Here is a 26,165-nt window from a genome sequence, read left to right on the forward strand (position 1 = left end):
AGGATGGCCCAAATGCTTGGGCCCTGCACCTGCATGGGAGACCAGGAGAAGCACCTGGCTCCTGGCTTCAGATCAGCATGGTGCGCCTGCAGCAGCACGCTGGCCGCAGCGGCCATTGGAGGGTGAACCAACGTCAAAAAGGAAGACCTTTGTCTCTCTCTCTCTCACTGTCCACTCTGCCTGTCAAAAAAAAAAAAAAAAGTGTCTGTATGGAGCTGGCCTTGTGTTGCAGTAGGTTAATCCTCCACCTGAGGCGCCAGCATCCCGTATGGGCGCCAGTTCAAGTCCTGGCTGTTCCTCTTCCAATTCAGCTCTCTGCTGTGGCCAGGGAAAGCAGTAGAAGATGGCCCAAGTGCTTGGGCCTTTGCACCCGCTTGGCATACCTGGAAGAAGCTCCTGGCTCCTGGCTTCGGATGGGTGTAGCTCTGGCCATTGCAGACATTTGGGGAGTGAACCAGTGGACGGAAAACCTTTCTCTCTGTCTCTCCCGCTCACTGTTTGTAACTCTACCTCTCAAATAAATAAATAAATAATCTTTAAAAATTTTTTTTCATGACTTCTGAACCTATTATTCATTTCTAAAATAATAATAATAATAATAATAATAATAATAATAATATTACTAAGGACACTACGAAAACCCTTTGCAGTGGGATGCATACCTGACTTCATATCGCTAGAGTGCATGAGGTATTGAAGAAAAAGAGTGGAATTATCACCTCCTCTTATTTTTAACTCCGTTTTCTCCACTTCCCCAGCCACCCCTGCTCTTCACCACTTTGGTGGGCATGACTGTGTAAGGCATCATTAAATTGTTATGATCACCAATTTTCTCTTCCTATGGGTAAAGTATAGGTACAAATGCTTTCATTCACACTTCAGCAAATATATATAAAATGCCTGTGCTGAGGTTCTGGTCAAAGGGCTGACGTAGAACATTCCTTCATGGTAAATAAAAAAATCTTAAAAAAAAAAACAACAGTATCTGTATAACCTGGGCTAGAGATAAGAGTCTTTCAGAGAAGACCCTTTTGAGGTCCTAGAAGGTACCAGGTGCACATTCCAGGGAGAGGCAACAGTTTGTGCAGAGGTCCTGGGGCATGACAGGTGTGGCACATTTGGGCACCTCAGAATAGATGGATGAGTGGAAATGTGTGGGTTAGAAGAGAAATTTTCATGCTAAGCTAAAGACTTCAATTTGACTTATAGTCTGAATGGCATGAGAAACCTTTTAAGAATATTAATATCATATTCGCAAACTATGCTACAGATAAAGGATTAATAACCAGAATCTACAAAGAGATCAAGAAACTCCACAACAACAGAACAAACAACCCACTTAAGAGATGGGCCAAGGACCTCAATAGACATTGTTCAAAAGAGGAAATCCAAATGGCCAACAGACACATGAAAAAATGTTCAAGATCACTAGCAATCAGGGAAATGCAAATCAAAACCACAATGAGGTTTCACCTCACCCCGGTTAGAATGGCTCACATTCAGAAATCTACCAACAACAGATGCTGGCGAGGATGTGGGGAAAAGGGGACACTTACCCACTGTTGGTGGGAGTGCAAACTGGTTAAGCCACTATGAAAGTCAGTCTGGAGATTCCTCAGAAACCTGAATATAACCTTACCATTCAACCCAGCCATCCCACTCCTTGGAATTTACCCAAAGGAAATTAAATTGGGAAACAACAAAAAAAAATGGTCTGCACCTTAATGTTTATTGCAGCTCAATTCACAATAGCTAAGACCTGAAATCAACCGAAATGCCCATCAACAGTAGACTGGATAAAGAGATTATGGGATATGTACTCTGTAGAATACTATACAACAGTAAAAAACAATGAAATCCGGTTATTTGCAACAAAATGGAGGAATCTGGAAAACATTATGCTGAGTGAAATAAGCCAGTTCCAAAGGGACAAATATCATATGTTCTCCCTGATCGGTGACAACTAACTGAGCACCAAAAAGGAAACCTGTTAAAGTGAAATGAGCACTATGAGAAACGGTGACTTGATCAGCCCTTGCCCTGACTGTTGATGAACAACTTAATACGTTACCCTCTTAGTTTTTTTTGTTTGTTTGTTTGTTCTACTTAATACTATTGGTTGAATTCTGTAATTAATACATAGTTATTCTTAAGTGTTGAAACTTAACTGAAAAGTGATCCCTGTTAAATATAAGAGTGGGAATAAGAGAGGGAAGAGATGTACAATTTGGGACATGCTCAAGCTGACTTGCCCCAAACGGTAGAGTTAGAAACATACCAGGGGATTCCAGTTCAATCCCATGAAGGTGGCATGTACCAATGCCATCTCACTAGTCCAAGTGATCAATTTCAGTTCACAATTGATCATAATGATAGGACTAAGAGTCAAAGGGATCACATAAACAAGACTAGTGTCTGCAAATACTAACCGATAGAATAAAAAAGGGAGAGAATGATCCAACATGGGAAGCGGGATACACAGCAGACTCATAGAATGGCAGATGTCCTAAACAGCACTCTGGCCTCAGAATCAGCCCTTAAGGCATGAGGATTTGGCTGAAAAACCCATGAGAGCATTTCAGGCATGGAAAGCCAAGACACTCTGGCAAAAAAAAAAAAAATGACCTAAATGAAAGATCTCTGCGAGTGAGATCCCAGTGGAAAGAACAGGTCATCAAAGAAGGAGGTACCTTTCTCTGAAGGAAGGAGAGAACTTCCACTTTGACTATGACCTTGTCTAAATATGATCAGAGTTGGTGAACTCAAAAGGCTTCCAGAGCCTTGGAAACTCATAACAAGAGCCTAGGGTGATGCCATAAACAAGAGTGTCAGTTTGTTAAGTCAACAACAGGAGTCACTGTGTACTTACTCCTCATGTAGGATCTCTGTCCTTAATGTGCTGTACATTGTGATTTAATGCTATAACTAGTACTCAAACAGTATTTTCCACTTTGTGTTTCTATGTGGGTGCAAACTGTTGAAATCTTTACTTAATATATGCTAAACTGATCTTCTGTATATAAAGAGAATTGAAAATGCATCTTGATGTGAATGGAAGGGGAGGGGGACGGGAAAGGGGAGGGTTGTGAGTGGGAGGAAAGTTATGGGGGTGGGGGAGCCATTGTAATCCATAAGCTGTACTTTGGAAATTTATATTCATTAAATAAAAGTTAAAAAAAGAATATTAATATCACTAATGAGGGATTTTTAAATGATTGTTCTGGAAATAATTCAAAAGGGGCCAGACTGAAGTCAAGGAAACCAGCTGAGATGCTATTGCTGCCATCTAGTCACAGGTGAAAAGGATGGGGGCGAGTGCTGGGGAACCTTGAAGGTGACAGCATGACAGTTTGTCGCAGTTGGAGACAGAGGTGAGCAGTGTGTACAAGTCCTGGACAAGTCTCAGACTGCTGATTTGGGACACCGATTCGAAGAGCAGGCGGTACCCCTTAGTGTATAGATGTGGCTTGGAGATGCTGTTTGGGTTAGCGCATGTTGAGGTTAATATTCTTACGCATGGTCAGTCTGGAGCTTATTGGATGATTGTGAGTTGAGATAGACTAACAGTTCAGAAACATGCATCTCCCACGCTGAGTGGTGTCCTAGGCTCTCTGGACAAATGGCTCGGGGAAAGGCTGAGTTAAATGAAGTAAACTTGATTTCTTCTCTTCGGGACTGTGCTTATAGTAACATTGTTGAGTGCTTGTCACATATGAGTCTCTGTACATGCATTGACCTAAGCTTTTCTTGCCACATAATACCCCATGCAGTATGTCCTGGATTTTGTTTTCCTGTTTTATTGATTAGGGCATTGGAAGAGAACAGTTAAGGGACTTATCCATGGCAGTTAGTTGACAGCGAAGATTCAGGTGTCAGAGCACTTGCTCTTCACCTTGATGGCAATGTCTTAAGTGTTGATAGAGGGAGTGGGTATTTGATGCAGGGTTAAGGCACCACTTCAGCTGCCCACATCCCATTTTAGAGTTTGAATCCAAGCTCCTTTGCTTCTGATCAAGCTTCCTGCCAGCGTGCACCCTGGGAAGCTGTGGATGATGGGTCAAGTACTTGGATCCCTGCCACCATGTGGGAGACCCAGATTAAATTTCAGCTCCTGGCTTCTGCCTGACCCCGCTCTGGCTATTGCAAGCATTTGGGGAGTGAACCAGTGAATGGAAGATTCCACCCCTCCCCCATCCCCCAAGCTGCTGCCTGGCTCTCTGCCTTTCAAATGAAATGAAAATTAATTAATTAATTTTTAAAATAACAAAAGGGTGATAAAGTGTACCATTTTTCAAACTTCTTTTACCATAGGGCAGCCTTAAAGAACAAGTGGCAGTGCTGCAGGGGACACTGGCGACCTACAGTAGCTGGCTGAGCAATGCTGTGGAGGTGTACTGGAGTCATGTGTGTGATTTAGATTCCAGGGAACAGGGTGCAGAGTGAGAAGAGCGAGAGGTGAGGAGACTATGAAGACAGGAAGTTCAGAATCTTTGGATGAAAACCAAGAATGTAGAATCTCAAAGTCTGAGTAAATCAGTAAGAAGGTAGAAAAAAAAAATAGCAACTTTAAGGGCTGGGGCTGTAGCATAGCACGTAAAACCACTGCCTGAAGCGCTGGCATCTCATACGGGCATTGGTTTGATTCCCGGCTGCTCCACTTCTGATCCCGCTCCCTGCTAATGTGCCTGGGAAAGCACTGGAAGATGGTCTAAGTGCTTGGGCCTCTGCACCCACGTGGGTGACCCGAATGAAGCTCCTGGCCCTAGCCGTTGTGGCCATTTGAGGAGTGAACCAGCAGAGAGAAGACCTCTCTCATTCTCTCTCTCTGCCTCTACCTCTCCCTCTCTGTGGCTGTGACTTTCAGATGAATTTAAAAAAAAAAAGTAAAAAAACCATGGTGACTGTAAAAATACGGTGGTCATTGGAGACCTGGAGAGAGGTTCGTCTGTGGTCTGGCAGGAGCAATGAATCATGGATTGCATGGATCGTCGTCATCAAGTTCAGAGATTGAACTCACGCAAGATGATGTGAGACAGTGGGTGTCAAAACAGAGTAGAAGCATAACCAGGAGGTGGGTAGATGACGGCCATGAGAAGGGAGTTGAGTCTGGCAGGCTGAAGCCCCCAAGGGGGAATAAGGAAAATGCTAGCCTACTACAGCCCTGGGTGTTAAAAGACTACCTAAAGGAGGCCAGTTTCATCTGGGGTACAGAGACAGGGAGAACATTAGACTTTGCTCTCTCTCTCTGCCTGTGTCTTTGTGTCTGAGTCTCTGCGAATGCTTTCCTGAGTCATTGAGATGACTCTTCAAGGGTTTAAAATAGAGTGAATGGGCAGCTCTCCAGGGATATTTAGAGGCGTTGGGAACATTTCTAGTATTGGATATTCTGCAATGTGCATGCCTGAAAGAGAAAACCCTCATCTGGAAAAGTAAATGTCCTTCTGAAGATTTTTCTTTAAATCCATGAATGTGAATTTCACTCAAATGATTGAGCTTTACCCTAACACATGTGAGGCTAATGGCATAGTCTTACTATGTTTTGGAAGTTTACATGCTGCTTGAAGTGGACAGAGGACTTTTAGGGACTGATACGAGATGCAGATTATATAGTATGTTTTATAGCTTATTATATTTCTCACCCCAACTGTTAATCCCCACAATGACAAGTGATTTTTTTTCCTCCTGTGTTGACTATGATACAAAGATAGAAGAGCTGATCTGTAAGTAACTGATCATAACCTTGCTGGGCAAGCCTTGTGAGAAGGGAAGTGGTGTTCTGATCATGCTGCCGAGACAGCCGGCCTGGAGTGGGCTGAGCGGTAACCATACCATACGCAATAGCACCACGGTTTCCACAAAGGAAATCAGGCCCACAGAGAAGGCTCTTCCTCTTAGGCAAGAACTGAGGGTCTCTCTGGGCCTCTCAGTCCCCTTCGCTCAGGGAGCCTGGTGGTTTGGAGCAGCATGGGCTTTGGAGCCGGATGGGTGTGGCCCCTGGTCGGTTGCTTCCTAACCTCCTGACCTTGAGCAAATTCCTCAAGCCCTTTAAGCCTTGGTTTTCTTGTCTCCTCTTAGGAGTATCTCATTATTCTGTACTCCAAACTACTCAGCCCTGTAGAAATTCCTTACAAGTCTTAGTGCCCTTGTCTTACCGCCAGCCCTCACCACCCCCTGTAGATGGGACAGTTTATTGACAGACATGGACCAAGCTGAGACCAGAGACTGATGACCTGCTCCATTCTGTAGGTAAAACGTCTAACTCCCTCTGACTGAAATGGACTGTCTGCTGCCGCTCAGACATCACACGACAGTGTCTTGGCTGGCTTACGAGTGCAAGGGTCCTGAGTGCCAGGCCACTGGTCTTCCCACACCAGCGTACTAGGAGCGGTCCTACTTGCCGCTCTCACTCTACCTTTCTCTTCCCTACCCTCAGTTCAGCAGGACAACACACCTCCCAGAGCCTCTCTGCCAGGCCGATCAGCACAAAGCAGACCAATGAGATTTTTTAAAAAAAATATGTATTTATTTACTTGAAAGTCAGAGTTACACAGAGAGAGGAGAGGCAGAGAGAGAGAGAGAGAGAGAGAGAGAGAGAGAGGTCTTCCATCCACCAGTTCACTCCCCAATTGGCTACAATGGCCGGAGCTGCACTGATCCAAAGCCAGAAGCTTCTTCCGGGTCTCCCACACAGGTCCAGGGACCCCAAGCACTTGGGCCATCTTCCACTGCTTTCCCTGGCCATAGCAGAGAGCTGGACTGGAAGAGGAGCAACCGGGACAGAATCCGGCGCCCCAACCAGGACTAGAACCCGGGTGCTGGCGCCACAGGCAGAGGATTAGCCTAGTGAGCCGTGGCGCTGGCTGCTGTAGGAAACTTTTAAGCATCTATCATTTAAGAAAATATGGTGGCCAGCACTGTGGTGTACTGAGTAAAGCCGCTGCCTGCAGTGCCAACATCCCATATGGGCACTGGTTTGAGCCCCAGCTGCTCCACTTCCCATCCAGCTCTCTGCTATGGCCTGGGAAAGCAGTGGAAGATGGGCCAAGTCCTTGGGCCCCTGCACCTGCATGGGAGACCTGGAAGAAACTCTTGGCTTCTGGCTTTGGATCCGTGCAGCTCTGGCTGTTACGGCTGACTGAGGAGTGAACCAGTGGATGGAAGAGCTCTCCTCTCTCTGTGTTACTCTGACTTTCAAATAAATAAATAAATCTTAAAAAAAAAGAAAATATAGATGACCAACTGTAATAAAATCCACCTTGTATTCTGTATAGTGGACTTGGTAGAAAACTGATGTATGTGTTGATAACACTGTCTGATAATAGATAAAATGTAGTCTGATATTGTTGATATAGTAACATCTCATTTCTATATATTTTTTACAGATTAATTTATTTTATTTGAAAGTCAGAGTTAGAGAGAGAGAGAAGGAGAGGCAGAGAGAGAGAGGGAGAGAGAGAGAGGAGAGAGAAGTCTTCTATCCACTGGCTTGCTCCCCAGAAGGCCACAATGGCCGGAACTGCGCAGATCCGAAGCCAGGAGCCAGGAGCTTCTTCCAGGTCTCCTACGTGGGTGCAGGGGCCCAAGGACTTGGGCCATCTTCCACTGTTTTCCTAGGCCACAGCAGAGAGCTGGATCGGAAGTGGAGCAGCCAGAACTCCAGTCGGCTCCCATATGGGATGCCGGCGCCGCAGGCCGTGGCTTTACCTGCTACACCACAGCGCTGGCCCCTGTATAATTTTTTTTTTTTGGTCTTTTCTTTTTTGCTATAAGCAGCACTTACATGACCGTTCTTTTACTTTACTTTCACCCCAGCCTCATGAGGTAGGAACGACTCCTGTTTTCTAGTTAAGCCAACTGATATCCAAGAATAGCAATAACTTAACACTGAAGTCTCAAAAGTAAAGTCTTCAATCCAGGGTTGTCAACCTTTGCTGGGCCCCTCCCACTCTACTCCAGCTCTCTTACAAGGGTAAAGCAACATGTATGAACTTCCAGCACACCTGACATGTATGCTTAGAAAATGCACAAAAGGGAAGAAGCCATTTGTTCCTTGCCCAACTCTTCCTTTCCAGAAAAGTAAGTGAACATTTCTGCCACCAAGATCCAAGTCCTGGGACACCTGAGTGACTAGAAATATCAGGAACCTTGGTGATTTTAATTGCAGTAGCAGGTACACAGCTTGTGTACACAGACCCAAGGGTGCATGTAGCATAGAATTCACAGATTTTTTTTAAGATTCAGTTGATTTATTTGAAAGGCAGAGAGACAGAGAGAAAGGAGAGACAGAGATCTTTCACCTGGTGGTTTACTCCCCAAATGGCTGCAGCGGCTGGGGCATATCAGCAAGGAGCTGGATCGGAAGTGGAGCAGCCTGGACTTGAACCGGCGCTTTGAAAAGAGATGCTGGTGCTCCAGGTGATGGCTTAACCCTTGTGCTATGACACCAACCCCTAGATTATTCTTGTGAGAGGGGGGCTGATGGGGAGAGGTAGGGAGGGGATAGGGGAGCTCCTATATATGCTAGTTGACTCCCAAAATGTGTGCAACAGCTGGACTAGGCTGGGTCTGAAGCCAGAAGTCAGGAACTACATCTAGGTCTCCCACATGGGTGGCAGAAACCCAATTGAGCCCTCACCATTGCCTCTCAGTTAGGAATCAGGAACCAGAACTGAGGTTTGAACTCGATATTCCAGTGTGGGATGTGGGCATGTTAACCACTAGGCCAAACTCCTGTCCCTTAAAGACTTTTAGAGAGCATTCAAAGGGGTCATTTCACTAGTCACCACTACTCCCTATCATCCTGTTCCTGGCAGCTGGAGGCTCTTGTCTTAGTTATTATGTCTTCCCCAGAGGTCTGTGGAAAGCAGAGAAAGGCAGAAGGGGTTGCATTTTAGGACACATAAGGAGGAAAAGATAATACCAGGATACTTAACCTTTCACGGAAATCAGAATTAAAACATCAGCTTATGTTGCTGCGATGTTTTTTGAAATCCATGCATAATACTTTCATGATAGTCATTTCCATGAACTATATGAAGAGCCTTCATATGGAGTTATTTAAAAATATTATACATGCAATCTTTTTAATCTACATATATAAATCTGAAAGGCAGATCACCAGAGAGGGAGAGAGATAAAACATAGGGAGACCGTCCATCCTCCGAGCCTCTGGTTCACTCTCCTGGCCAAAGCCAAGGGCCAGGAATGCTATCCTGATCTCCCACCTGAGCGTCAGGGCCACAAGAACTTAACCATCTTCAGCTGCTTTCTCAAATGCAGGAAGCTGGATCAGAAACAGAGCAGCTGGGGTCCAACTGGCACTCTCGATATGGGATGTCGGCATCACAAGCAGCAGCTTAACTCACTGTGCCACAGTGCCAGTCCAGGTTTGTTTTTTAAGTCCATTTGTCCATGAACTTGTTGAAGGACCTGTGTGTGTGTGTGTGTGTGTGTTGGCGGGAAGAAATACTGTTAGGCAAGAACAAAGAGCACAGAAGATCCGTGTGACCTCAGGAGCAAAGAAAGCAGCAAAAATGGGTGGAAGTGGTCTCTGTAGAGCCTGATAGCACTCCTGAATGAAGAATGCTAGAAATGTTCATAGAAAAACGTGTATTATGAAAACTATGTATGGATTTCCAGAATAAACATATCTTTGAATCCTGTTTCCTGTGAACTTTTTTGGAATCCCTTCATATAATACATGACTTCAACTGTTTTTCTTTTATTTATTTATCTGAGAGGCAAAGTTACAGAGAGAGAGAGAGAGAGACAGACAGACAGACAGATATCTTCCATCCTCTGGTTCACTCTCCAAATGGCCACAACAGCCGGAGCTGGACTGATCTGAGGCCAGGAGCTTCATCCAGGTCTTCCACATGGGTGCAGGGTCCCAAACACTTGGACTATCTTCCATGGCTTTCCCAGGCACATTAGCAGGGAAGTAGATCAAAAGTGGAGTGTCTGGGACTCAAACCAGTGCCCATATGGGATGCCGGCACCACAGGCGGAGGATTAGCCTACTCTGCCACGGTGCTGTCCCCTCAACTGCTTCTCTGTGGTGATTACCACAAGGCTACTGCTGGGAATAGGGAACAGCCACACAGGTGAAGATACTCAGCATTGCACAAAGTCATAACTCTTCACCCTTCCCTGCAGTGGGAACATTTTCTCCCTTCAAGTTTCATTTCATGGAATACATTTTAACTGGCAATAGGCAATTTGTGGATTGTGTATTTTTGAGGTGAAATTCACATAACTTAAAGTTAACCATTTTGAAGTGAACAATTCAGTCATCTTCAGTACAGTCACCGTATTTTTGTCCAGTTCTCAGAGATTTTCATCACCTCCAAAGGAAATACCTCACCCATTAGCGGTCACTACTTGTTCTCTCCCCAATCCCTGGTGACCGCCAGTGTGCTTTTTGTCTCTCTGAATTGACCTACTCTGAATATTTGATTTCAATGGAGTAATACATTATATGAATCTGTGCTAGCCTTCTTTCATTTAGCATGTGCATTTTTTAAAGATTTATTCGGCATTCCATTTGGGATGTCTGTTTGTGTCCCAGCTGCTTCTCTTCTGATCCAGCTCTCTGCTATGGCCTGGGAAAGCAGTGGAAGATGGCACAAGTGCTTGGGCCTCTGCACGCACTTGGATGCAGAGAAAATCCTGACTTCAGGTTGGCCCAGCTCTGGCCATTGGGACTATTTGGAAAGTGAACCAATAAGTGGAAGATGTCTCTCTGTGTTTCTCCCTCTCTCTCTCTCTCTTTCTCAACTCTGCCTCTCAAATAAGAAAATAAGTATTTTTTAAAAGAGTTACAGAGAGAGACAGAAAGAAATCTTCCATCTACTGGTTCACTCCCCAGATAGCTGCAATGGCCAGTGGTGGTCCAGGCTGAGCTGGAGTCAGGGGCTTCATCTGGGTCTCCCACGTGGGTGGCAGGGACCTAAACACTTGGACTGTCTTCTGCAGTTTTTCCGAGGCCATTAGCAGGGTGCTGGATCAGAAATGCAGCAACTGAGACATGAACTGCCACTCATGGGATGCTGGCAGTGCAGGTGGCAGTTTTACTCAGTACATCACAACACTAGCCTTTAGCCTGTGTCTTTGAGGTTCCTCCATGTCGTAGCATGTATCAATACTTCTTTGCTTTTTTATAGCTGAATAATATTCCATTGTATGAATAGACCACATTTTCATTATCCATTGGACATTTGGGTTGTTTTCACCTTTTGACTATTGAACATTTTCATACATGGATTTGCTTGAATACTTATTTGCAATTCTTTAGAGTATCTCCCTAAGAATAAAATTGCTGGATCATAAGGTAATTCAATATTTGACTTCTTGAGGAGCACCAAACTCTCTTCCACAACAACTGAGCTATTTTATCTTCCCTCTAGGAATGTACAGGGTTTGAGTTATTACACATCCTCACCAACACTTTTTTTTTAAAAGAATGATTTTATTTATTTGAAAGACAGAGTTATAGAGAGAGGTCTAGAGCGAGAGAGAGACAGAGGAGGAGGAGGTCTTCCATCATCCTCTGGTTCACTCCCCAAATGACTGCAGTGGCCAGAGCTGCGCTGATCCAAAGCCAGGAGCTAGGAGCTTCTTCTGGGTCTCCCACGCAGGTGTAGGTACCCAAGGACTTGGCTCATTTTCTACTGCTTTCTTAGGCCATAGCAGAGAGCTGGATCAGAAGTGGAGCAGCTGGGTCTTGAACAGTCATCCATATGGGATACTACAGCACCAGCCCCCTCACCAACAGTTATTTTCAGTTTTAAAATTATCATAGATATGAAGTGATATGTTATTGCAGTTTTGGCTTACAGTCCTTTAAGAATCAATGATGTTGAGCATCTTTGCATGTACTTGTTGGACATTAGTACATGGTTTGTATTTTGTGTGGTATTTTTCACTGGACCACCAGTGCTGTCAGACCAGAGCTATCTTCAGACCAGAGCTATCAGGAAGTATCCACTGATGTCTGAAAAGTCAAACCAGTTATCCACTCCTGCACACTTTTTTTTTTGACAGAGTGGACAGTGAGAGAGAGAGACAGAGAGAAAGGTCTTCCTTTTGCTGTTGGTTCACCCTCCAATGGCCGCCGCAGCCAGCACGCTGCGGCCAGCACACCACGCTGATCCGAAGCCAGGAGCCACGTGCTTCTCCTGGTCTCCCATGGCATGCAGGACCCAAGCACTTGGGCCATCCTCCTCTGCACTCCCTGGCCACAGCAGAGAGCTGGCCTGGAAGAGGGGCAACCGGGACAGAATCCGGCGCCCCGACCGGGACTAGAACCCGGTGTGCCAGCGCCGCAAGGCGGAGGATTAGCCGATTGAGCCGCGGCGCTGGCCTGCACACTTTCAAGAGGGGAAATCCTGAAATATGTTAACCAAAAGCTGTCTCATAGTTACCAGGTGCATCTGGTTGTCCATTTGAGATCGCATTGTGCATCCATCCTGATGGACACTTGTTTGATGCTGTCTTATTTCCCACTAAGAACCCAAGACTGAAAGCTTGGAGAGCTGGCCAAGGCTTGACAGTAGCTAGCTAGACTTCCCATCTGAAAATGAAGCATTGAGGAGCACTTCTTCCCCAGCAAACTTGAAAAAAATAAAAAGAGTTCATACCCTTTGTCCAAGCCATTTCCCTTGTAACATCTTTCTAAGGAAAATGAACTGAAGCAAGGTTGGGAGGGGCATTATAGATGAAGATCTCTTACAGCATTTTTTTTTTTTTGCAATGGCAAAACAATTTAAATGTTGGTCAGTATGCAGCAAATTTATTGTATTAATTAAATAGAAAATTTGACAAACTGTATAAATAATACCAGTGGGAGTTTATTTCCACACAGAAAAATATTCAAATTAATATGGTAGATAAAAGGAGCAAAGTGTAAGTTTGTCCATGCAATAGGATTGCAATTACAGGTTAGGTGTCCCTTTTCTGAAATGGTTGGGAACAGAAATAGTTCAGATTTAAGGGCATTGCAGATTTTGAACTTTCAGATTAGAAAAGACCTGTATATAAAACTAGAAACCATGACTTTGTGCCTAAAATGAAGACTGGAAAGCAGTACTTCAGAAGAATAATGTGATCATCATTGGGTAGTAGCTTCTGTGGTTTTAGTATAATACTATGCTAAATGCTGGTGTTGACTTCTAAAATATAGAAGCCATGAGGTGGGTGTTAGGCCTAGCCATGAAGATTCCTGCATCCCATATTAGAGCGCCTGGATTTGACACCTGCTTCCATCCACAGACTCCAGCTTCCTGCTCATGCAGACCCTGGAGGGCAGGAGGCGATGGCTTAAATAGTGGGGATTCCGTCCAACCACATGGGAAACCTATAGTACGTCCCTTGTTCCTGGTTTTGTCTCTGGTGCAGTCCTGGCCACTGTGGGCATTTGGGGAAGTGACTCAGAGGATGAGAGCTCTCTTTCTATTTCTCTCTCTGTTTCTACCTCTCACATTAAGAAATTTAAAATAAAAGATACCACTCATACTTGTAACATGGAAGAAGGATTTATTGTCATTTTATTCTTGCAAACATGACCCAAGGTGGAGGTCTATGGACTGGAATTACAACATAAATGTTGTAAATATTACCAGTCTTTGGAGAATTAGTATTTATTTTGTATTTAAAATGAATACCTTAGAATTTATGGTACACAGTACAATTTCATGGCTATCTTGAATTCTGTTCTTTTTTTGTTTGTTTGTTTTGCTTACTTCTACCTACAGATGTTTTTTCCATATATAAATTCTTTTTAAATTTTTTTCTAAGAAACCTTTTAATTAAGGAATACAAATTTCATGCCTTTCACAGATACAACTTTAGGAATATAGTGATTCTTCCCACTGTATGCACTCTCCCACCCCTCTTCCTCCTCCCTCTCCTATTCCCATTCTTATTTTTTGCTAAGATCTATTTTCAATTAACTATATATGTATACAATTAACTCTACACTAAGTAAAGAGTTCAACAAATTGTATGAAAGAAAAAAAAAAAAAAACTTCCTCAACAGTTGAGACCAGGGCTGTTCAAAGTCATTGCATTTTGAATTGTTAATTTCACTTCTATAGATTACTTTTTAGGTGCTCTGTTAGTTCTCACAGATCAGGGAGAACATGCAGTTTTTGTCCTTTTGGGATTTGTCTTATTTCACTAAGTATGATGTTTTCCAGTTTCACCCATTTTGTTGCAAACTACAAGATTTCATTTTTTTAAACTGCTATGTAGTGTTCCACAGTGTATATACCCCATACTTTCTTTACTCAGTCTTCAGTAGGCATTTGGGTTGATCCCATGTCTTTGCTATTGTGAACTGAGCTGCAATAAACATGGGGCTGCAGACAGCTCTTTCATATGTGACGCCATTTCCCTGGGTAAATTCCCAGGAGTGGGGTGGCTGGGTCATATGGCAGTTCTGTATTCAGGTTTCTGAGGTCATACTGTCTTTGACACTGGCTGTACCAGTTTACATTCCCACCAGTAGTGGAGTAGGGTACCTTTTCCCCTACATCCTTGCCAGCATTTGTTGTTTGTTGATTTCTATATGAAAGCCATTCTAACGGGGGTGCAGGGAAACCTCATTCTGGTTTTGATTTTCATTTCCCTGATGGCCAGTGATCCTGAGCATTTGGGTCTGTTGACCATTTGGATTTCCTCTTTTTGAAAAATGCCTGTTTAAGGCCTTTGCCCATTCTTAACTGAGTTGTTTGTTTTGTTGTTGTTGAGTTTCTTGATCTCTTTATATATTCGGTTATTAATCCTTTATTAGTTACATAGTTTGCAAATAATCTCTCCCATTCTGTTGGTTACTTCTTCATTTTCCTGAGTGTTTCTTTTACAGTGCAGAAACTTCTCAATTTGATATAATCCCATTTGTCAATTTTGGCTTTGATTTTCTGTGCCTCCGGGTCTTTTCCAAGAACTCTTTGCATATGCCAATATCTTGCAGGGTTTCCTTGATGTTCTCTAACAATTTGATGGTGTCGGGTCATAGATTTAGATCTTTAATCCATTTTGAGTGGATTTTTGTGTAAGGTGTAAGGTATGGGTCTTGTTTTATACGTGGAGATCCAGTTTTCCCAGCACCACATATTTAAGGGACTGTCCTTGCTCTAGGGATTGATTGTAGCTCCTTTGTCAAATATAAGTTGATTGTAGATGCGTGGGTTATTTCTACTCTGTTCCATTGGTGTATCCATCTGTTTTTGTACCAGTACCAGGACATTTTGATTATAACTGCGCTGTTTGACTACAATGTGTTGTGGTGAAGATCTTTTATGGTTATTTCTACTAGGAGTTCTTTGTGCTTCCTATACTTGGACATCCCTTTCTTTCTCCAAATTAGAGACGTTTTCTGTAATTCTTTCACTAAAAAGGTCTTCTAATCCATTCTCTCTTTCCACACCATGCTGCCACAAGAACCACACAAAGGATCTGTGAAGTCCTCAGTGTGAGCACAGATCCCACGGCAATGACCCTCACCAGGGAATCAGGGAGCCCCAAACATGTGGAGCCACCCACAGTGACTGCCCAAAGTGCCAGCCACACCCTGTGCCCTCCCACACAACCACAGTGTTTTCACAGTCCGAGCACACAAGGCTCCCACAGTCATGAGCTCTCAACCTCCTGCTGATTTTCCCATTCAGACTCAGGCATCTCTTGGCCAGTTGCTGGGTGCACGGATGTGAGCTGGCTCAGCTGTTGCACATGTCCCACATGGTGCCTGCCCTTTCTCGTCTAGTTAATGGTGCTGGGTGGTCAGGGAGAGAGAAACATTCTCCCTTTTTCCCCCCTGGTTTGGCAGGTGTACTGTGACCCACTGGGCACCAAGCCAGACTCTGCCAGGCTCTTCCTGCAGCTTTAACGCCAGTGGCTTGGGCTGCTGCAGTCTGGTCTCACCTCACTCCGAGGCTGGTGCTGAGGTTCTTGGCTGCTGGGGTCCTGAGTTGTGTGCGTCCACACCTTTCACATAGGCCCACAGTGTCCCTCTAATTTGCATGGAGTTTCCTCTGCTGTTTTCTCCTGAACTCTCCCCTGAGACTGCGTTCTCTCTCAATTTTTTAAAAAACTATCTTCCTCTAGACTAACCAGATTTTGATCAAAAAAGGAAATTTAAAATTAAGAAAATAAATGTGTCTTTTCAGGTGTCCCATTGCCTAAAGAGGAAGAGCTCCCTGCTCCCCTGACAGCCAGTTCACCAGTGAAGGAAGCCCGGGAGTATGAAGATTCCCCAAGTGAAGAGGAAGATAAAATGAAAGAAGAACCCTTGACCATCTCTGAACTAGCGTACAACCCAAGTGCCAGCCTGCTCCCCACCCCCGTTGACGATGACGAGATCGACATGCTCTTTGACTGTCCGTCCAGGCTTGAGCTGGAGAGAGAAGACACAGATTCCTTTGAGGAACTGGAAGCTGATGAAAATGCCTTTCTGATTGCCGAGGAAGAGGAGCTGAAGGAGGCTCGCCGAGCGTTGTCGTGGAGCTATGACATTCTCACCGGCCATATTCGGGTGAACCCACTGGTCAAGAGTTTTTCCAGGCTCCTTGTGGTGGGCCTGGGACTGCTGCTCTTTGTATTTCCCCTGCTCCTCCTCCTTTTGGAGTCAGGTATTGATCTCTCCTTCTTATGTGAAATCCGCCAGACACCAGAGTTTGAGCAGTTTCACTATGAGTACTACTGTCCCCTCAAGGAGTGGGTGGCTGGGAAGGTGAGCCTCATGCTCTACATGCTGGGTTGCTCCTGAAACTGCTGTCTCACCAGACTAAGGGCTATATTCAATACTAGTGATTCTTTTTTCAGTAAATTCCTGGTTCTGAATGGTCCTGCGGCTGTCATCAGGCGTTCCTCACTCATAGCTGATTATCCGAATCCTTAGGTTAACTTTCCGTAGATCACTGCACCTAAATAAGTTTAAATCAAGTACAGTCATTTTAGTTATGGGTCAGGAAGATGGCCTTTAAATAACCAAAAACGTGCTTATTTTTTATTGTAGTATAGGCAAACTCTGTACTTATGTATCATCATACATAACTCATTGGGTTGGATTAATTTTTCCTGTTCTTAATAGTTGGCACCATTAAAGCTATAAGGTTCAGAATCAGAATTTTTAGTGAAAACCCAAGGGAAAGTTTTTGAATATAATCCTTAGTGAAAAAAAAAGTCTTCTAACCAATGCCTATACAACTAAATTTATGCTGGGTTTTACTTTATGTTTTTTTTTAAAAATATTTTTATGCGTTCAAACTATTTTGGTAAATTTTTAGCAAAAAAAAAAAAGAAGCCTCTTGGAGTTATTTAAGTATACAGATTGTTAAGACTAATGCACACAGGTATATTGGACATTTTTTAATATTTTGGCACTGGTTTGTTTTTTAAAATATTTTTGGCTGAACAATCCTATAATTTGTTATTACTTGCATATGAAATAGAAAATGGGCAGAAAGACAGTGTAGTAAGTGAGCTCCCAGAACAGATAAGGGATGTAGAAACTGAGGATATTGAGTGGACACAGGGTGATCCATTTTGCAAAGTGTATGGACATGATGACTTGATATTTTCATTTGCATTCTGTCCATAGAGTTTGGCTGGGGAAGTATAAGTATAAAGTGAAGCTTTGAAGAAAAAAATGGTAAAAGATATGCCAGTTAATTGCATATTATTGTACATTAATCTAGGAGTGGAAGCAGAGAGGAACTGGGCAAATGGGAAGTAGCAAAAAGAGTCGTGTGAGGCTGGCAGGCAGGTACTGGTAGGCAAGGGATGGTGATGGCCAGCATGCAGTGATGGGAAGAACAGTGCATCGCTATCAGTTGACATGAACATGTTTCAGTGGATCTAAATAAAAGTGGAGAAACTTTAAGGTAATTGACTTGGTTCCTCATGCCATTTGTTGTTTCTGTGGAAGGAATTTCAAAAGTGTGTGTGTGTGTGTGTGTGTGAGAGAGAGAGAGAGAGAGAGAGAGAGAGGGCTTTTTGGTAAATGCCAGTAATTGTTCTTCGTTGTAGTCTTTGTACTCCTTTCCTTTCCCCATTTCTTGAAGAATTTTAGCTCATTCTCAACTGGGGCTTCCACTGAGAAAGTGGAAGGGGCTCAGCAGATGATAGGCCAGCTCAGCTTGGGTGAAGTAAGCAGTAGAGGGGAGATGTTCTGGTTCCTTTCTCCAGACCAGTAAGTCCGTGACAAAAATGATCTGGTGTCATTCCATGCAGAATCCCAACACTGTGGCATAAGAGAGAGAGAAGAGTGTGGTGCTTATTGCATGGGGAGTAGTATTTCTCCATGGACAGAAGAATGTCAATTGCTTTCATTTACAGAGATAGGGCCCCTGTTATCTCTCCCTGACACTAGTGATGCTTGAATCCTTCCATTAATGTAATTTCCAACTGGCATTTCCAGTCCTACTCGTTTAATGGATCTCTGAATACTTTATTAGACATTTAATTTTGAAAGTGAGTTTTCAAAGTCAATTCGTGAAGCCTTCATTTGGACAAACTATAATATATGTGTGCTGTTATTAGGTTTGCAAGATTTTGCTTCTCATGGGATTTCAGGGTTTTATACCAATATAGAATTATGTTTTCTATGGTTAAAGCCCTCAACAGTTTATTTTTGAAGTTTACAAATGGCCAGCTTTGAAATTGAAGGTTTTTTTTTATTTTTCCCTTCTTTTCTTATATGACTTCTAAGTCATCCTTTCTGAAATCAGAGTGCTCCATTGTAGTCTGAACAAAATTAGTCCCCCTTCTGTTCCATATTATTTTCTTTGAAGTTCTAACCATGGCAAATCATCTAGCCCTCACCCTTTTAATATAATATTGAAACCTACTTTTTAAATTATGGAACTAATAAATTTTACATGTGAGGTATTTGAAATATACAACAAGATAAATATCACATGTAATCCAACCATGCAGATTTATATTAAGGAGTAATAGATGTATTATTTCTTGCTAGCACCTTTGTTTCCCCTAGGCAGAAACTTCACTATTGAATAGCTGTGTTCTTAAGTGGTGGTGTTGACAGAATAGGGTCTGCTGAATTTGAACAATTAACACCAGATATAAGACTGGGATCCTGAAAATGCCATTTAGCTGGCATAGGATCAGGATCAGAGCCTTTTGGAAACATCTATTTAAGTTTGTCAGAAGACAGTCACCCGTTGCCTGAATCTATTGAAGAAAAGACTGCTTCCAAAGATGGGCAGTATATAATCTACTGAGATACAGAGTTCAAAGCAAGTGTGTGAGTATATGTATATTCCATATTATTGCTACATATGTGTTTATATATGAACCTGTACATACGTGTGTATTTGTATAGACATAACTGATAGCCTTTCATTTACAGTTAGGCTATTTTGCCCCAATTGAGAAATTGAGGAATTATGACACGTGTTTTTCCCTCCCTCTCAGATAACATGGTTTCTAGGGGGTAAAAGCCACAGCATAAAAACTAGTGTGTGCTCATTTGTGGAAATATATATGTGTGTGTGTATACATATACACATGTATACACATGTGATGTGTATATATATATACACACACGTATATATATATCTCCACACATACACAGACACACACATATACATATATGGCAAATACATATACACACACAATCTTGATTTAGTGCTTATGCAAGTTGGGTCATGAAAACAATGTAGGTAAAGTATCATGTGTTTCTGTGCTTGGAACATATTGTAAAATGTCATGTATTTGGAGTGCATTTTGTGGTTTGTCTAATATTTACAAACACAACTCTGGGGAGAATTCACTATGAGTTGATTTCATTGATATACTAGAGGTATGGGGGCCATGTGACTGTGATTGGAGCCTTATCTTTGTACAGTGAAATTTGCATTTCTATGTCAACAATCCAGGTTGTTTTATATGTTAATATGGTGGCAGGAATCCCTAATAAAATTACTCTGGGGTAAACATTTTTGCAATCACTCAATTTTATTTTAAGTAGAGTTGCACAGTCAGCCTGTTGGATCCTCTCTAGGACTTTGAAGTGAGGCCACATTTTAATGGTGATAGGATGAAAAAACATCATGGTAATGGTAGGAGATTAATCCTTTGCAGAAGTCAGTCAGGCCCAAAGCTGACATATTAGCACTGGAAATGAGCTCAAACATAAAAGAAGCTACAGTCTAATGAATGGTATTAAGATAGCTAGAGAAATAGAAAAAAAAAAATAGGAGAGGGCTATTCTGCCTGATTTCACAGTGCTAGATATTAGCATGTCATTGCCAGTGGGCCACAGAGAGTTGCACCATGTTAACGACTCTTTCCACCTGTTCGTGGGCCCTTCTAGAGTCCCACTAATTCCTTTCTGTCCTCCCCTCTGCACAACGTATCCTTGACTGGTTTTCTGGTTAGGTTTGGCACCAAGCTGACAGCACCCCGCTGACAGTGGCTTTGAGCAAAACCAAAGGGAACCTCGTTTAGTGAGAGGAACAGCATAGATGTCAAGTGGAGTTGGCCCCCAGCTGGGGTGGCTTCTTGGTCTGTCGGGTTCTTCAGCAGCAGTACAGGCAGAGAGCAGGCAAGAAAAGGAACTCAGTGGTTAGTGCTCAGGTGTGAGATGACTTGTGGACCTGTAGTCCCAGCTCCTTGATGTGACGCTGTCTGCTGACCCAAAAGCCTCACATGGAACGGTCCTTGGCCACTTACTCATCAAGTACTTCATTGAGCTCGTGACCCAACCTCACCTCCTAGAGGAAACCCTTGTTCTTTTAGTCCTGCATTTTTTGCTCACCTAAGCAGAGGAAGGATCTGCCAGCAGCACTTCCACCCTGCAGAGAATATTCTAGGGTGAGGCTTCCACCTCCTGGGTGACCACTGGGATGGGTGTGGTGGATGGGGCTTGAGTCTCTTTGGGCCGTCTTTCTCTACTGGGTGCAGGTAATGTGCTGAAGGCCCCTGCTTACTTGTCCTCCTACTTCTTCTCTCTCTATCTCTCTCTCGGAACTGCTTTGGGATTCCAGTCTCCATGCAGTAAACAGACCCAGCAGGACCTGCCCTTGGTGGGCCCAGCCAGGACCCAGCTCTCCATGTGCCAGCCTCGGTCTGTGACTGGGTGGGTAAGTTCTGCGAGCTCTGCCCGGTGAGCTCAGCTGTCATCACTTCAGAGAGGATGCAAGAAAACTCACTTAGGCCTCAGCCCCCTGATGTGTTCTCCAACCCCTAAATAAAGCTGATTTTAGCCCTCCCTGGCCACTGTGTCTGTTATCTGCTTGGAATTCGGGTCGGGGAGATAGGGGGCCAGATGATGCTCAGTATGTAGGATCTCAGTAGCCTGCAGTGTTGCAAGTCATGAAGGAGTGGAGAAGGCTGCCCCGGGCTGCGCCACAGGCATCAGCAAATGTCCACCATCCACAGTACCCCTGACAGGCCTCAGCCGTCGGGGCGGGAACTTGGGAGGAATATTAATAAAACCAGAGGGTTGGCTGCAACCATTCATCCCTATTCTTTACTGATGGTTACCCCGAATATCTCCTAGGAAAGGGATCCAAGGCCATTTTTGTGGTTATAAAGGAAAACTCTGGGTGCAAAGTATGTAAACATGCCTTACAATTCCTAGAGCTCCTTCTGCTGACATCCATTGCCTTAGTTCCTCTTGCCCACAAAATTGTAATGACGGTCATTGGTTTTCCAAGGAGACCAGCTGTCAAGGGAGAGAGCACACTTAGAAACCAATGAGCGCTTCCACTCTGCCTGACAGCTTTATGAAGCTGAAGCCTCAGTGTTCAAGTTTACCCATCCATCTCCTGTCACTGCCTTGGTGAGAATCAACTTCCTCTACTCTTCAGTTAGCTTGAGATTCCTGACACTCTTGAACTTCTGGTTCTGCAAAGTTGCAAGCCAGACCCTGGACAGCAGAGGCCATGTAAAAATATCTCTTCCTGGTCATTGGGTCACCACGTATCATCCAGTCCAGGGCTCCAGCAAGCAAAAGGGAATGTTTTTAATGATTGTGTCACAGTAACAAGTATTGTTAGCTGGTGCTCTTCCAGACACCCTACTTGAAAGGATTTGTCTGATGCTTTCTTTCAATGACTCCTCGAGCAAGTTTTTTAATGATGTGAATGAGTGAGATATGGAAGAATTATTGCCCTGTAGTTAAAACTGTCCTGCTGGCTATCTAAGAATCAGGTTCAAATTCACCAAAAATTTTAAAAAGATTTATTTATTAATTGGAAATGCAGAGTTAGAGAGAGACAGGGAGAGGCAGATCTTCCATCCTTTGGTTCACTTCCCAAATGGCTGCAATGTCCAGCGCTGGACCAGGCTGAAGCCAGGAGTCTGGAACTCCATGCAGGTCTCCCATGTGGGTGGAAGGAGTCTGAGAACTTGGACCATCTTCCACTGCTTTCCCAGGCAGAGAGCTGGATTGGGAGTGGAGCCACAGCTGCTCATATGAATGTTGGTATTGCAGGCAGTGGCTTAACCTGCTGCACCACAACACTGGCCCCCAAATTCACAAAACTAACTGCATTGTGTGTTTTAGCACGACACTATACATTACAAGGGAAGTCATTTTAAATGTAATTTCTGTCTTACACAACACATTCAATTTGTTTACTATTCGTAATGCTTAATTTCTTGTTTAATATGAGGCAGGTAGAAAGTTCGATGGATCTCAGTGAGGCTCTTACCTCCTCTCTCCTGAATATCATCTTTACAATCTGTACACACAAAACGTTAGCAATCAGTTATTTCACTGTGAGTAACATGCGCACTAAGGACACTTGGGACAGAGTTTCCCAGAAAGTCAACTTTATTGCTCATCCTGAGAAGCGCCAGTCTTCCGGGCACTTTTTGATGCTGGATGCTTTTCCTGGAAGATCAGCTATAATGTGAAGCAAACACCATCCGTGATGGCAAGGAATCATGGTCGGAAACCTGCCTCCCGGGGAATCTGTGCAAAAGATCTCCTGCTCCCACATGCATGCCTTTCTCAAGTGAAGACACACTGCACACAGGTTACTCCAGATCTCCTGTTTTTGAAAATTTCTTATAGCAGAGGCTGAAAGATGATTACCAAAAACCATTTCCTATCCACCCTGGCACAGAATTCGGCAACATTTCCCGTGAGTTAGGTATGACTGCGTTCTGGCCAGTGGAATGAGACTAAGAAGGAATCCGTTATTGCTTCCAAGCCCTGGGCTAGGTGTGATTCTGTCACTGGATGTCAACACCTACGGTGACTTTTAAAGCACCAGCTGAAGAGGATAGATCTGCCAGAAACTTGGATCCTTGAATGATTTTGTGGAGTAGACCACATACTCCATATCCCCCAACCCCTCCTCCAACTGGACCCATCTTGGACTGTTACAAGCAACAAAGTGTTACCTGGGCTATTTCCATGTCAGTTGCTGTCAACCCTCCTTATTTCAACATTCAAGTTGGCTATCTATTCCAAGCAAGGGGAATACAGCTGAAAGCAGGTATAGGAGATTTCTTGTGCTAGAGTCTTCTAGGAGATTATGTTGGAAAACCAATGCTGCTGTGTCTGAGAGTTCCAGACCTGGGACAGGGGCTATTTTGGTGCTAACATTGCTTGTCACTCTTCCTTTCAGGGGCTCAGTTGGAATCTCATGCAAGAAAACTCAAGGTACCTGATCCTGATGGGCAATATGAGCCTTGGTCAAGAATCGCTGGTTTTGGGAGTGCCTTCCAGGTCATGCTACCTGTGCACCCTGATCTTGGAGGGCTTGTTTAATGCTCTGATGTCACCATATTGAAATTTTTAAAAAGATTTATTTGGAAAGTAGAGTTACAGAGGGTGAGGGGAGAAACAGAGAAAACTTCCGTCTGCTGATTCACTCCCCAAATCACCGCAGCAGTTGGGGCTAGGCCAGGGCAAGCCCAGGAGCCGGAAACTCCATCTGGGTTTACCAAGTGAGTGGCAAGGTCCCAAGTACTTGAGACCACCTTCCATTTCTTTGCCAGATGCATTAGCAGAGAACTGGATCGGAAGAGGAGCAGCTAAGACTCCAGCTGGGGCCCATAGGGGATGCCAGCATTGCAGGTGGTGCTTATTTGGCTGTGCCACAATGCTGGCCCCACACCATCTTGTAATTCTTAGTAATTCTCTTTGAGCTTGTACTTTGTGAGTGAAGTCTGGTAAAATAATGAAATACATTAAGGAGATCAGCCGGGCAGGAGTGGGCACTATGCATGCTGGGTAGTTGGCCTGGATGCCAGAAACACACACACATGCATGTGCACACACACACACACACATGAAGTCTGTCTATGGAGATCCTCAGCAACTGCCTGTACCAGAACCTGGAGTCCAAATGAATAGCAGTGGTGGCAGTAACAACAGACTCCAGCCCTGGGGAAATGAAAGATGCTTAGTGGTGGTGCTGGGACCCTGGTGGGAGGCTAGCTTGATCACCAGCCTTTGAAGCCCATCCCTGAAGCATGTACACAGGTATGAACTCTGGCCTGAGCGTTGGTAAGGAACTGCTGCCACTCCTTTAACTTCTTAGGCCATTACAAAAGAGTGTCAATGTGGACACTGAAAATACATGATTTCAGGGAGTTATTACAATTATTTAAAGAGTTATACTTTCTATCCTTGAAAATCATTGCAACATTGGAAAGCAAATACCTGCAGATTTAGAAGTAGAATAGAAAGATCCTTGTGCTGCATAGAAAAGAAGACTATTTTCATATAAAAAGTTGCGTGGTCCAATTACTGACAAATTGACCATTTTAAAATTAATGTTCCTTATATTTGAAGACAAAGGGTTTGGACTGATAAACAGGGATTTCAAATCATATAGAAACCCTAAGCCACTTTCTCACTTGCAGTTTCTGCTAACTTCTGCACGATGTGAGAAATGACAGAGGAAGCATTTCCTGTGAGTCTATAAATTAAAAGTTAAATCTACATTCAAACTTTCGGGAAGATGATTTTTAAACAGGTTTTTAAATTTATTTAAAAGGCAGAGACAGAGCCAGAGAGAGAGAGAGAGAGAGAGCGAGAGCGCGACAGTGAGAGCACTTCTCTCTGCTGGTTCTCTGCTGAGAGCTGTGACAAGCCAACTCCATCCAGGTCTCCTACATGTGTGGCAGCGGCCCAAGTACTTAAGCCATTTTCTGCTCCTTGCCAGGCGCATGAGCAGGAGCTGGATTGGAAGCAGGGCAGCAGCTGAGACTGGAACCTGTCCAGCAACTGGCTGTTGCAGACATTTGGGTAGTAAATCAGTGGATGAGAGATCTTTCTCGGTCAGTCTGCCTCTCTGCCTGTCAATAAAATAAAATCACAATTTTATTAAAAAGTTTCAGAAAAACCTGTTATGTTTTAGTGTCTTTAACTGCATTTCCCCTTGTGTGTATGTGTGTTTGTGTGTGTGTGTGTGTGTGTGTAAGATTTATTTGAAAGGTGGAGTTACACAGAGAGAAAGAGGAGAGGCAGAGAGAGAGTTTTCCAGCCACTGGCTAACTCCCCAGTTGGCCACAATCGCAGGAGCTGCGCTGATCCGAAGCCAGGACCAGGAGCTTCTTCTGGGTCTCCTATGAAGATGCAGGAGCCTAAGGACTTGGACCATCTTCTAGTGCTTTCCCAGGTCATAGCAGAGAGCTGGGTTGGAAGTGGAGCAGCTGGATTTACTACCCAAATGTCTGCAGCAGCCAGTTGCTGCACAGTGGGCTGGACAGAAGCCAGGAGCCAGGAATTCATGAGGGACAGGGACCCAAGTACTTGAGCCATCACCTGCTGGTCCCCATTGTGTGCATTAGCAGGAAACTGGAATCAGGAGTGCTGCTGAGACTCACACTAAGTCATTCTGATACGGGATGTGGGCATCTCAAGCAGTATCTTAACTGCTACACATAATACCTGTTCCTAATTAGTTTTGTTTATGAAAGATCATCAAATGGATAACACATGAGTTGCAAAAATTGTTATAATATGCAATGTTAAAAACTGCAAAAAAATTTCACAATTTTAAAATTGTAATGATACTTTATTATTCCTGTATGTATCTATGTATAAATAACCTTGACTACTCATAAAATTTCTTTTCTGGCTCCCTCTTCTGCAGATTCACTTAATAAGTTGGATCTTACTTAATAAGCTGAATCTCAAACCAGCGCCCATATGGGATGCCTGCACTGCAGGCGCTGCC

General features: G+C 43.8%; 1 protein-coding gene across 4 annotated transcripts in view; it reads left to right on the forward strand.

Moving 5' to 3' along the window:
* Window positions 1-21,211, forward strand: part of FRMD3 (FERM domain containing 3) — a 280,228-nt gene extending 259,017 nt beyond the window's left edge. For 3 of the 4 annotated variants that reach the window (XM_062208654.1, XM_062208656.1, XM_062208657.1), the window contains one exon: window positions 16,167-19,946. In XM_062208654.1, the coding sequence (XP_062064638.1) occupies window positions 16,167-16,765 (599 nt within the window). In that variant the 3' untranslated portion in view covers window positions 16,766-19,946. Of the gene's footprint in view, window positions 1-16,166; window positions 19,947-21,008 lie in introns of those variants that run through there. The other variant, XM_062208655.1, reaches the window with a different exon arrangement.
* Window positions 21,212-26,165: the final 4,954 nt, after the last annotated feature.

Source organism: Lepus europaeus, chromosome 12, assembly GCF_033115175.1.
Source record: "Lepus europaeus isolate LE1 chromosome 12, mLepTim1.pri, whole genome shotgun sequence".
NCBI classification, from domain to species: domain Eukaryota; kingdom Metazoa; phylum Chordata; class Mammalia; order Lagomorpha; family Leporidae; genus Lepus; species Lepus europaeus.